General features: G+C 46.3%; 1 protein-coding gene across 1 annotated transcript; it reads left to right on the top strand.

Annotated features, from left to right (window-relative positions):
* The first annotated feature begins 4,317 nt into the window (after positions 1–4,317).
* On the top strand, positions 4,318–11,246 carry LOC141084924 (fish-egg lectin-like). Its single transcript, XM_073569870.1, has 4 exons — positions 4,318–4,422; positions 5,124–5,351; positions 10,497–10,830; positions 11,010–11,246. The coding sequence occupies exons 1-4, from the start codon at positions 4,368–4,370 to the stop codon at positions 11,176–11,178; spliced, it is 786 nt and encodes a 261-aa protein (XP_073425971.1). The 5' UTR covers positions 4,318–4,367; the 3' UTR covers positions 11,179–11,246.
* Positions 11,247–13,893: the final 2,647 nt, after the last annotated feature.

The following is a 13,893-nucleotide window of genomic DNA, read 5'->3' as shown; positions in this document are numbered from 1 at the left end:
GATAGCAAGGAGTCCCAGAAGCAGGCTACAGCTGTCTGCTGTACAAGTAGAGTTCTAAGTAACATCAAGAAGGAGGAACTTGGGTTTAACACACAACCACAAGTACTTCAGTGCAAGTGCTAGAAAGGAGATGTTCAGAACAGGCACACGAAAGGGAGAGCTGGAAAGGTTAATTCCATCTGCCAGGGAGTTGGCTGAGCCCCTGATCTGGAGACCGCAGCATTGAAGCGGGCACCTGTCTGTGCCTAGAACGTGAGTAAAAGAACTGGAACTGCACTCAGCTGTCTCATTGCCTTTTTCCTGCGCCAACCCACTCAGCACTGCTACATCTCTGTGCCTGACACTGCACCAATTACTTCTCCTCACTATCTCCTCATCTGCCAACCTCATCTACTCTGCCCTGGGACTACAGCCCTACCAGTGGAGGGCTACCACATCATTGCTGCACCACACAATCTGTCCCAGAGAAGCAACCCTGCAGCGCTGGTCAAACTGACCAGAAACCACAGGTGGCGTCACGAATCATCTCAATGATTTTATCCCCATCACTCTACCCCCTTTTACATGGACGCCCAGGGCCACGGACCGGGTCACTGCCACTGTGACATCTCCCATTGAAATCAACGGGCCCGGTACCAAGTACCCCACAGCCCTGGCGGGCGACCCATAAGCTCTTATGGTCAGTGGGGACCTCTATCTCTCCTGTAGAGTGTAAGCTCCTATGGTCAGCGGGGTCCTCTCTCTTTCACTCCTGTAGAGTGTAAGCTCTTAAGGTCAGTGTGGTCCTCTCTCCCTTGTAGAGTCAGCATGATCATTTTAGCCAATATTAAATTACAATGTTGAACATTTTTATTTTTGCCTTTGCGAGTGAGCATTCATGTCTAATTTAGCACCAGACTGTATCTAGGGGAGACAAGGGGGTTTTACACATAGCGATATCGCTAGCAATATCGCTAAAACGTCACCGGTTTTGTGACGTTATAGCGATATTGCTAGCGATATCGCTATGTGTGATACCTCCAACCGGCTCCCCCACTGTCCATCGCTGATCACGCGAGATCGGGCGGCTCCATTTCTCGTCGGGCGCTTCCTGCTGAGACTTCCTGCTGTGTGAGACGAGCGACACTGGACGCGGGCAGGAGGACGTCAGGATCGTTGTGTGTGAAAGGTGAGTATCGTCCGCTGTATCGCTGCTGCATCGCTGTGAGATCTTTCTGTGTGAAAGCTCACTAGCGATCATTTAGCGATGCACCAGTGATCCTGACCGGGTCGGATCGCCGGTCGGATCGCTGGTGCATCGCTAAATGTAAAAGGGCCTTTAGAGCAATGGGATTTTCTTCTATACTGTATATTCAAGAAATCCTTTGTATACAGTGTTATCTGTACTATAACAATGATTTTGTCAGCAAATAGTTAATTTTCAACATACAAAATCCTCACTATCCTCCCAGCCCTTTTGTTTCAAGATACTGTACAAGTGAGTCAGTCTTATCTTCTATATAAAGTGCTCTCAGTGAGAGAAACAAAATAGGAATCTTGTGAGTGTGATACCTTTTAATGGGTAACAATGGCTTATCTTCTGACTTATTTACAGGACCCATCATAAAACAATTTGGCATCCTTGGACTCCTCCACAATGATGACCTGTATGCTCAGAGAAGCTCTGTGGTACACGTCCAGGGAGACTTTGCACCATTATTACTGGGGGTATAACTTTGGAATGGTGGGGCACAGAAGAAAAAGAAAAATTGTTCCAGAATAAGAGGAGCAGCGGCAACTGGACGAGGTACTCAGTTTAATTTTTAAAAAAAATCCAGCGAAGAATCCTCCAATAGTTCTAGAGTTGTTAAAGGGAACCTGTCACCCGTCCAGGGCCTTTTTAAGTAAAAGAGCTACCTTCAGCAACACTAAGGCTGCATTCTTATGTTTCTGATCCCTAGGAACGCTGAAATACTGACTTTTATAAATTCCCCGCCATACCTCTATCGTGTCCCAGAGGTATGTTTTCTTCCCCTGCATCAACCGCCTCCGAGTCATCAATCATCTCCCTCTTGCATTCTGTGCGCTGCCTCCTGTGTTCCTGTTACATGCCCGGCGCCTGCGCTCTGACAACAGTTCTCAGGAACTTGCATCAGGGGATGATGTAATGCTCTCTCGCCTGCATGGAGCGGAGGCCCCTGATCCCGCCCCGCAGTGTGTTATGATGTATTCACACTGCGGGGCTGGGAATCTGGCGCCTGCGCAGTGAGGATCTATCTCTGCGTCTGTCCCAATCTCCCTCCTCCTCTTTCCTCCACCGTAATACGTCGGCACCCGGCAGCGTCTTAATGAACTGAAATGCCAACGTATTACGGTCGCCGCTGTGTGTCACATGTAGCGAGATCGCTGGCGAGGTTGCTGTTACGTCACAAAACCTGTGACGTTTCAGCGATCTCGCTAACTATCTCGCTATGTGTGACGGGGCCTTATGACAACTATCACTGGGAAAATACCTGTAGATAGACTGAGAGAAGGTGGCTGAGGACAGGTACAATCTACCATGCCCACTGGATATCAATTGAGTAACTGAGCACAAGAAGGGATAGAAACAGGTTGCTGCTCCCTGGGGTGGACCTGTAGACAGTGTAAGGAGTGCAGGTCCAGGATTAACAAAAAAAAGAGGTCCTCAGCCTCAGGGCCCATCACTGCTGGAGCGGAGACGACTGCAGAGAATAGTCGTCGCTAGGACTTTGGAGAGGTGCTGCATGAGTTAAGATTGCTGATTACTCCACTGCAAATACATCATAAATAGGTGTTTTTCTAAGTATATGGACCTAGCGCTAAAGGGGGAAGGACTTAATTGCCTATGATTTTTTTTATTATGATAATAAGCCCCCAGGTGGAATCCAGAGAGAACTAAGGCTAAATTTAGGTAGGAGTATGAAGCACCATGCAGACAGATGGCCCTTAGAAAGGACTCAGACCTGACATCAGATGAGGAGACTAGCTAAGCCCAGACAGAAGTCAGGAGTCCGGACAGCTATCCTATGCTGTATGGAGTATGAGGCCTCCAGCTGCAGCCTCTTGTCAGCCATATTCCAAAGAAGGCAGCTGGAAGGATACCGCTCAAGGAAAACATTGGGCATGGGTACCATCAGATACATGGGCAGCGACCATGCAGAAAATGGGCACTTTTAATTAGGTGCTTATACCTGGTTCCTACAATCAATCACATCTTCACTAAATATGTATCTCATATTTCAGGCGAGGTTATTAGGATACGTTCGGACAAATGTCTTGTTACCGTCCTCTTAGAACATATTTTTAGCTTGAATATCGTCCTCGTGGAATGTATTTTTGGCTTGTACTGTATACCGTCCTCGTGAAACGTATTATTGGCTTGTATACTGTTCTCGTGGAACGTATTTTTGTCTTCTATATTATCCTTGTGGAACGTATTTTTGGCTTGTATACCGTCCTTTGGAACGTATTTTTGCCTCGAATACCGTCCTCATGGAACGTATTTTTGTCTTCTATATCGTCCTTGTGTTACATATTTTTGGCTTGTATACCGTCCATGTGGAACGTCTTTTTGGCTTGTATATCGTCCTCATGGAACATCTTTTTGGCTTGTATACAGTCTACGTGGAATGTATTTTTGGCTTGTATACCATCCTCATGGAATGTATTTTTGGCTTGTATACAGTCCTTGTAGAACGTCTTTTTAGCTTGCATATTGTCCTCGTGGAACGTCTTTTTGGCTTGTATTTCGTCCTCGTGGAACGTCTTTTTGGCTTGTATACCGTCTTCTTGGAACTTATTTTTAGCATGTATATCATCCTCGTGGAACATATTATTGGCTTGCATACCATCCTTGTGGAAATCTAGTTTTTAAATTTGTATGCCAGTCCATAAGGGCTATAAATACAGAGGACCATGTGAAAAAATTGCAGCATGCTCCAGCCTGGTCTGATTTACAGTCAGGGTGGATGGGCACACGGAGGTACACATAGAGCCAGTAGAGTCTGAAATTTGCAGATTTGAATGGTCCTAGCTTTCAGCAGTTTAAACATGGCCTAAAAGAATTTTCATACTTTGCATTTTTCCAATGATTTTTTTTGCGTATTTTTGAAACACAAGAAAAAAATTCCCATATTTATCCAATAAAAGAGATTTCTGAAAACTCATGCTACTTGATTTTTTCTTGCACATTTGAAGCAGTATCCAATATGCCAGTTCCTATATTGTTAGTCATTTGGGTTTTTTTTTTTTAAGGTGGAGTGAGGGACCATCCCATTTCCAACAGTGCTATGAGTCCTGGGGAGGAGTTCGGGCGGCTTATAAATGAGGCAGAATCAGCAGTAGATCACATCACACAAGGAGTCATCATGATCCAGATCCTAGGTGTATTACTGCTGAGCTTTGGAGCTGCCACTGCTGCAGGTAATCTCTGTGCAATTTTTAGGAGAACTGCAGATATCACCTATGCAGAAAAGGCTCGTTATTTCTTCTTGGTATTGATATAGAAGGGTTATTATCTTATAGTTTTTAGTATTAACTAGTCTCATAGATCTTATATTTTATTTAATATTTTTTTTTCTTCAGGTTTCATATTTGGTCTAATATTTTCCTATCCTATATCAAATGTTTTGAGAAAACTATGTTATGGGTCCCTTTAATTAAAAATAGGGAATTTTTAATTGAAGCACATTACAAAAGTATTTATTTTAACATTAAATCCATTATATATTGAGTTCACTTTCATTTTTTCGACAAACCCTTTAAGTATTTTCTGTTGTATAGGATCTTGCTGCTCAGTCAGGGGTATAACTATAGGAGTTGTAGAAGTTGTAATTACGAAGGAGCTTATAGTTCCCCTGTGCCCAGAGGAAACTAAGAAATAGAGCATGGATCTATTGTAGGAAGGTGCACTGGCTCCTTCTTTATGGAAATCATGGGGCCCCAATGATTGGACCCCCATTGATAGAAGACAGTTGCAGCTAAACTTTAACCTACAATTTTTATATCTGAATATCATTCGCTGAGAGACTGGTAACAGCATAAATAGCAATTCCATCCTGTAACGTTATCTTAGCCATCTTCATGATGCTTGCTTTTCTTGGTCTCATTGCTTTTCTCCGCAGACCGTCTATGCATTGTGATTGATGGGTGGCTGAAGCAGGTGGACGCCGGTGACAATCAGGTTTATGGTGTGAATGATAATGACGACATCTACCAATGGCTAGGCCATGGGTGGAAAAATATTCCTGGAAAGCTGATGCATGTGACTGTTGGTCCCGCCGGTGTCTGGGGAGTCAACAAGATGCAGGATATCTACAAATTCCAAGATAACAACTGGGTGCAGGTATCAGGTAAGAAGACATCTCATGTGCCTCGTCTCATCGCTTTCTAATCATGCATAAGATTAGACACTATGGCTGTGTTATTACCTTTCCTCCCAACTTTTAAAAACAAGAAAATTGACATGTATACAATGGTGCACTTAGCGTACCATGGCAATTTTTATAATTACCCATAGTACACACCCTGTTACATCGTATGGTACTCCATGATGAACACATATAGCTTTGCTACATCAATACACCCCCTATGCACATAGTCCTGTTAGATCAATACACCCCCGTGCACGCACAGCTCTGCTGCATCAGTACACCCTCTATGTACACACAGCCCTGCTACTTCAATACAACCCCATGCACACACAGCTCTGCTACATCAATAAACCCCCAATGCACAGAGAGCCCTGCTATATCAATACACTCCTCATGCACCTACATCAATACACCCCCCCATGCACACACAGCTCTGCTATTTCAATACATTCTAAATGCACACAGTTGTGCTCGCTGCAGCAACATAACCCCATGTACACAGCCTTGCTACATCAATACCCCCCATGCACACGCACCTCTGCTATAACAATACACCCCCATGCACACAGCCCTGCTGCATCAATATGTGGCACCACAGAGGTACTGCATCTCACCCAGACAGAGGCATATCTAGGCTTTCTGGCACCCGGGGCAAGAATTTGGTTCGGCGCCCCCGCCCAAGTACATATGCGACTTGCACACTTAGTCATGTACCTGCGAGCTGCTCTTCCTAATGCTCTCAATGTTCAGTAAAAAACTGAGAGAAGCAGGAAGAGAAGCTCGTTGTCACAGGACCATACCTATGAAAATCGCATATGAGTGAAGTGTCCATGTGATGACTACTGGAACCTGCAGAGCTGAATCCTGACATTGCAGCTTCTGAATTCTCACAACGAATGCACTGCACACTTTTAGGATTCTCCCTGGCCGATGTACAGTCATGTCAGCACAAGTATGTGATTTATATACTTTTGGCCACATTCCGACTAGACGTGCCCGGCCCCGCTCCGTTCATTTTCATTGAGTGAGGCCACACATGTCTAGTCAGCATGTGACCGCATGTATGTAAATTATCGGCACAAGAGAATCCTGACAGCGTTCAGTGAGCACTGTGAGAATTCAGAAGTCTGCAGTCACATAGATTGACAGCAGACTCGGCACAAACCTGGACAAACCCTTTAATGTTCCTAACAAATAAAAACATGAGAATAAGTCAGTAGCACAAATAACATTTACATCCAGGTACCTTATAGATGACGTCGTCTCTGCAGTCAGTCACCTTTTCTTCTAGACCGCATGATGAGTTTTCTCATCCACATCTCGTCTCTGTAGACGTCCATCTTCTCCGGTCTTCTGCAGCAAATCTCCACACGACGCCCTTAAAGATAGAAGTGTCATTATAATGCCCCTAAATAAAAATATCTGCAATATACTGTGGCCTCACACTATTCCCCTCTAGCATCCCACCTGTTCACCATACTGTCTCCTCATATATTTACCCCCTCACTCTCTATACTGTCTGCTCACACATATCCCTGACTCCCCATACTGTGTCCACTTACATTAACCCATTCGCTCCCCATACTGTCTGCACCAATCCCCCATACTGTTTCCTCATACATACTCTTTATTTTGTGTCTTCAAATCTCCCCACACATTAAATCCCCCCCACACATTAACCCCAACCCCACTCATTAATCCCCGCACACATTAACCCAATCCCCACTCATTAACCCCATCACCACTCCAAATCCCCCCACACATTAAATAACCATCTCCACTCCAAATACCCCCACATTAACCCCCGCACACATTAACCCAATCCCCACTCATTAACCCCCATCACATTAAATAACCTGCATCTCCACTCCAAATCCCCCCACACACATTAACCCCCACACATTAACCGCCATCCCCTCTACAAATCCCCCCCCTCTCCACTCATTAACTCCCCCTCATCTCCCATCTTCGTTGGCTCTTCAGCTCCACAGAGGAGCACACTTACCACCAGCATTTGCTTTGGGCGCCGGGGAGTGATGTCCGCAGCGTGATCACATGACCTGATCACGATGCTGACGTCGCGCTCTGGCCCGGCGGTCAGAGCTTCATTTGTACTGGCGTCTGTATAGACGCCACTACAATTGTTCCCTGGGAGCCGGCACGCACTCCTTCTCTGCGCCGGCTGTCAGCTTGACAGCTGACACAGAGAACCGCCGACTCTCAGGCCGGGGGGGCGGCAGAACGCAGCCGCCAAGGAGGACACTGCGGACCGCTGCATTAGGCGGCCCGACTGCGCCCCCCCCCTGCTGGCTGCGCCCGGGGCAACTGCCCCGGCTGCCCCCCCTAGATACGCCCCTCCACCCAGAGGTGTGGTATCCCACAACCAGGTAAGGTGGAGACACCCGTCCTCATTCCATCCCACATCCCACACACGTAGACTAAGCAGAGCACCCTTTTTGGCCCCTGCTTTGAAACACGAAGGGTGTTGGGAGGTGGGCGGAGCGTAGGAAGAGAGGGAGAATTGTAGGTTCAAGGAAGTTAGATCAGATTCCCTCAGAGGGAGGGAAGGAGAGGGACATGTCTGGTGCAGCTCCAGTCAGCAGGAGTTGCCGGACTGAATAGCTTGACAGAAAGCTTCCTAAAAGGAAAGTTGGTTCTTCAGAGACACGGTTGGAGCGTACTCCCCGTGGGGCTCATTTCCACGCTGACAGCCGTCAGGTGGAGGAAGAACGCTGGTTGCAAAGGGTCACGGCTCCTAGCCTAGTGAGCATACTTCAGAATGCTACTAGCAAGCCAACAGCTGTGGTGTCTTTATGGAACCACAGCCCCTACCACAGTTACTCCGACTGGAAAGGCAGCTAGATAGGATCACAAAAACGGAAGGGTATGCGTTCTCTGACAGAATTTGCAGCTGCTGGCCTGGAACGATAACTGTGAAGTGCTGGAAGGGAAGGAAAGTGGAAAGCAGCATATTGTGTGGAGACGGCCAGGAAAGGTACATACTGACAGGGAGTGCTGGAAGGGTATACTTCATTTTACTTGGAAGTTGGCTGGACCCCTCACCTGGAGAACGCAGCACTGAAGCGGGCATCTGTACTGCAGACAGAACTGTGAGTAAAGTTTTGGAACGGCATACAACTGTGTCCTCTACCTTCTTTCTGCATCACCAACCTGGCACTGCCACATCCTTCACTCCACACTACCTCACCATCTCTAAACTCATCTCAACTGCCTTGGGACTACAGGTCTGCCTGTGGAGAGCTTCACCAACCCTGCTGCATCAAAACATCTGTCCCAGAGAAGCAACACTGCAGCGCTGGTCACCACTGACCAGAATACCACAGGTGACGTCACAAATTCCTACATATAAACTTTATTCCTATTCAATTCTACCCCTTTTACATGAACGCCTGGGGCCATGGACCGAGTCACTGCCACTGTGACACATTCCTTTAAAACAACCAGCCCGCTACCGAGTATCCCACGGCCCCTGGGGCGCGTCAAATACATCCCCAATACACACAGTTCTACTTCATCAATCCCTCCCATGCACACACGGCCCTGCTACATCAACACATCCTCTGTGCACACACGGTCCAGCTACATCAATCCCTCCTGTGCCCACATGGCCCTGCTACAGCAACACATCCTCCGTGCACACACGGCCAGCTACATCAATCCCTTCCATGCACACACTGCCCTGCTACATCAACACATCCTCCATGCACACACGGCCAGCTACATCAATACACCCCACATGTACAGATGACTGTGCTAAATGAATTAATAGAATCACATACTGACATACACTTGTGTCTTGCTCCTTTTCCCTTTTTTTCACTGTCATTCAGGTGACCAGAGACTGTCGCCTGACTTAAAGGTCTAAGGATGTCATTGGTCTCTGGTCACGTGACTGGCAGTGAAGAAAAGGGAGAAGGAGCAGGGCACAAGTAATGTGTGTGAGTATTTATTGATGTAGCAGAGCTATACAAAGGCTGAGTTGGTGAGGAAGGACCTTTTGGCTTTTTCCTCCGTTTTTCTGTTTAGCTGTATCAGTGACCTTAGGACATGGACAAAGCTGAAGTTGGGACACATTCACAAAACACAACACTAGCGCTCACTTTTTGGTTAAAGAACAGCTACAGCTTTATTAGCATACTAACATGCAATAAATCTGTGGAATGTACCGACTAACGGCTACATCTATTTAAAATTAACATGTTAATTATGGGTCATAGTGTCAGTGTCAATGTAAAAAGAGGTCCACCCAAAAGATGATAGACTAGTTTAACATACACAGGGGCTCCTTAGCATAAAGCCACTGGTAGAACCAGTCATAGATGGGTGTTTTTTGGTCTAATGGAACCTGTAGAGACTCTAAGCCGCCCCCCCCCGAGTTGCATACCAAAATGATCAGTCGGCTAGGTGACAAAATAGCCATCCAAGATGGATGAGGAGAAGCCACACTAGAGGAGTCTGTAAGCTGATGCCTGAGTGTGAACAGGAGTGACAGCCCAAAAGACAGTGAATATAGCACCTGGGTGTGAAGAGCTGTAAATGTGGAGAATAGGTTGCAAGAGTCTGCAAAGTTTAAGACATTGCTGATTAGAGAATTGACTGTGCGAAGTAGAATGTGTGAACTGTGCCAGAGTGAAGGAGGTGTTGCTGAAGAGATTGCCAGCAGACAGTGACAAGTGTCGACAAATTTTTGCCGTCGTCAGCCCACAAACCCTTGATCTCCACATTATCCAAACAAAGGAAAAGAAAAATAACAATTAAAACAGTTTAACATGGTTTAAAAATTATAACCTAAATCATACTCACTTCACGAGACCCATTGATGCTCCCTGTTTCTGGTCGGTGTAGTTCTTTTGCAATTATGACGTCCCGATATAGCTGTGCAACCTCTGAAGACAGACAATGATTGGCTGCAGCAGTTACCTGTATGTGTTAGTACAATGTACATCAATGCTACAAAGACCATAATGGGGCTGAGGGGAAGGGAAGGACCAGAGTTTCAGGTGAATATGGCTTCAGTTGTTATTGTTGAAAACAGATTTGAAGAAGGCTAAAATATTTCTTTGAGAAAACCCTTTCATTTTTCTCTATTATTTACTTCTATAGGACGTCTGAAACAGATAGATGCAGGTGGAAATAAATTCCTGTCTGGAGTCAATGGATTGGATGATATTTACTGTGCGAACAAGGATCAGACCATTTCCAACTCTGCAAATGTAGCCTATAACAACATAGAAGGGCGCCTGAAGTATTACACCTGTGGTCCCTTGGGATGTTGGGGTGTAAATGCCAACGATGATATATTTTATCGCTATGATGTGACACCCATGGCCTGCCAAGGAAGTCGGTGGCAGCAAATAGATGGCAAATTGGCCATGGTGGAGGTCGGCAACGATGGTTCTGTGTACGGCGTGAACTCCCAGGGACAAGTGTATAAAAGGTATCACCTTAAGAGATATTGGATATCACTTGTAATTTCTAACTATACTTTTAAGATATAAAATCTATATGCAGTGAGCTGCACTAATGGCGGCTAGCAGCATCACATAGTTATCCTATGGCTCTAATAATCATTATGCCACCATTGTAGATGTGAGTAACCTCTCCTCTCTATTTTAGGGAAGGGATCTCTGCTAGAAATCCCATCGGAACTTCGTGGACCCAATTGAATTTTTATGACACTTTAAAACATGTATCTTATGATCGGGGAAATTTATGGCTGATCACAGAGAAAGGAGTCATCTATAAGTGCAAAGTCAACGGCTCTGCTGACCCAAACTGCTATTAGAGCCTACAAAAGCACTTGTTGTGTGTGGAACATTGGAGAAACAAAAAATAAAATTCCTTCTTTCTTCATTGTGTTCTACGCAATTATTAAACTCTTGCTTTCAAACCATTTTTCAACTAACTCTTTTAAAGAAGCTCATCAATGATCTTCTCCATAGATGGGCAAATATTTCCGCAAGAGGGATGTATTGATGTAGCAGAGCTGTGCGGATGAGGACTGTATTGATATAGCAGGGCTGTGTGTGCATAGGGGATTATTGATGTAGCACAGCTGTGTGTACATGGGGTTGTATTGATGTAGCAGGCTTGTGTGTGCATAAGGAGTGTCTGATATTACAGGACTGTGTGCATAGAAGGTTTATCGATGTGGGGGTTTATTGATGTAGCACAGCTGTGTGTGCATGGGGTTGCATTGATGTAGCAGAGCTGTGTGTGCATAAGGAGTGTCTGATATAGCAGTGCTGCTTGTGCATGGGGGTTGTATTGATGTAGCAGGGCTATGTTTACGTGGGGGTGTATTAGTATAGCATAGCTGTGTGTGCGTCTATATCCTACAAGGAGTAAAAAGAAGGGACCTGAAGTATCCCCCCGCCCAACAGCCTGCTCTAGCTAATAATGCCCCCATCACACCCAGAGCCAGTCAACGATGCCATGACTAGAGTATGGCAGTTGTGCTACAATATCCTGCAATTTTCACATTCCTACCTCAAATCAAAATACAGTACATTGTGTGAAAGTGCAGGACTTGCTTGATTGTCTGTGGACCAGGATAGCAGTTCAACAAGCTGAGCAAGAAACACCAGAAAACATAGAGCCATATATGCTAGCTGCACACACAAGAACTGAAAATGTATAGATAGTTCAAGACATGCAGCAGTGTTTATTGTGTGAACAACATCAGAGAAGAGTTTGTTATGCTTACAGCAGACAAAGGATTAGCTGCAGGCCTGAGCCTGGAAGTAAAAGCGGAGTTAAGAAAACAAACAGGAGTTTGCAGAGATTATTGCCAGCTGTCGATCTGGTTTGTGAGACAAACTCTAAGGCCGGGATCACACACAGCGAGATGCAGGTTAAAACCAAGCTCTGGCGCCGGCACTCCAGAGTGGAGCGTGCAGCCGCACAGCAATACATGGAGCTGCACACTCCGCTCCGGAGTGCCGGTGCCAGAGCTTGGTTTTAACCTGCGAGACTCGGCCGTATCTCGCTGTAGTGTGACTCCGGCCTAAGGCACATGATAGCTGGATACAAAGCTTATTGAATACTCAGACACACATGGGGAGTCTGAGTCGGTCTTAAAAGTCCTTAGGTGATGATGTCACTGAGGTTTGCCAAGAAACAAGTGAAAACCATGGTAATGGGCATCTGCCATAGAAAAAGGTCAGGGTCTGGCCCTGGAGCTGAGACAAGGGTTAATATTCACATTCATACTCATCTCCGTGTGTCCCACTGATAACGTCCTCTTTCATTTAAGTTAAGCTCTGGAGACAGATTCTCAGTGAGATCTATGCCCCACCCGTAGATCTTAACAGCTCATTTACATATTGAGAATAATATGAATTTCTCTGAAATAAGAAATCGGATCACAGATATCAAGGTATCAGTTTATTCAGCCCCCCTATTACCGACATGCACAGATAGACAGCTTAGGCCGGTTTCACATTAGCGCTTTTTAAGCGCACGCACGGCCGGGGGTAGCTCCGCCCCCGAGCCGGCTCTCTGCCCGGCGTGCCCGCCCCTTGCTTGTAGCGCCGCCTCCTAGCGCACAGCGGCGCCTGTGATCGATAGGGTGCGCCGATCGCAGGCGCCGCTGTGCGCTAGGAGGCGGCGCTACAAGCAAGGGGCGGGCACGCCGGGCAGAGAGCCGGCTCGGGGGCGGAGCTACCCCCGGCCGTGCGTGCGCTTAAAAAGCGCTAATGTGAAACCAGCCTTATGAGGGTTGACCCTACAGACAGATTTCCATTAATTCTGCCTGCAGCTGCCACTAAAGAGAGCTTTCTGCATAGTGACTTAAGGGGGTTTTACACATAGCGATATCGCTATAACGTCACCGATTTTGTGACGTTATAGCAATATCGCTATGTGTGATACTTACCTCCGACCGGCTCCCCTGCTGTCCATTGCTGATCGCGCGAGAATGTCCTGCTCCATTTCTCGTCGGGCGCTTCCTGCTGGCGTCGATGAGCGACGCGTGGAGGCGGGCGGGAGGACGTCAGGAACGCTGTGTGTGAAAGGTGAGTATCGTGCGCTGCATTGCTGCTGCATCACTGTGAGGTCTGCCTGTGTGGCAGCTCACTAGCGATCATTTAGCGATGCACCAGCGATCCTGACCGGGTCGGATCGCTGGTGCATCGCTAAATGTAAAGGGGCCTTTACAATTATCTCATTGAATTTATGTACATTGGGTGCCTCCTAGTGATGGCAGAATTTTTTTGCATTTAGTGTAACTCTATCAGATTTCTCCTGCTAACAACAACATAACTGACAGGTAGACTGCATTGTTCCTGTAGTTGCTGAACTGTGTCCTGTGGTTCTGTCTTTTTAGCTCGTCAATCGTTCTCTGAAACTCATCCAGAGCCTGCTGATGTGTTGAACTCAATGTGGTATCCTAATACCCTATCTACTGCTGCTGAGAGAAACAGTTGTTGTGTAGCAGTAGATATGTTTCAGTATATCAGAATTACTCTGGGCCCTGTGAGATAGGAGATGTATAATACAT

This window comes from Dendrobates tinctorius, unplaced genomic scaffold (assembly GCF_039654945.1).
Source record: "Dendrobates tinctorius isolate UK_male_01 unplaced genomic scaffold, ASM3965494v1 ptg000028l, whole genome shotgun sequence".
Lineage (NCBI taxonomy): Eukaryota > Metazoa > Chordata > Amphibia > Anura > Dendrobatidae > Dendrobates > Dendrobates tinctorius.
The sequence above is the reverse complement of the archived record's forward strand: the minus strand, read 5'-3'. Positions and strand labels throughout refer to the sequence as shown.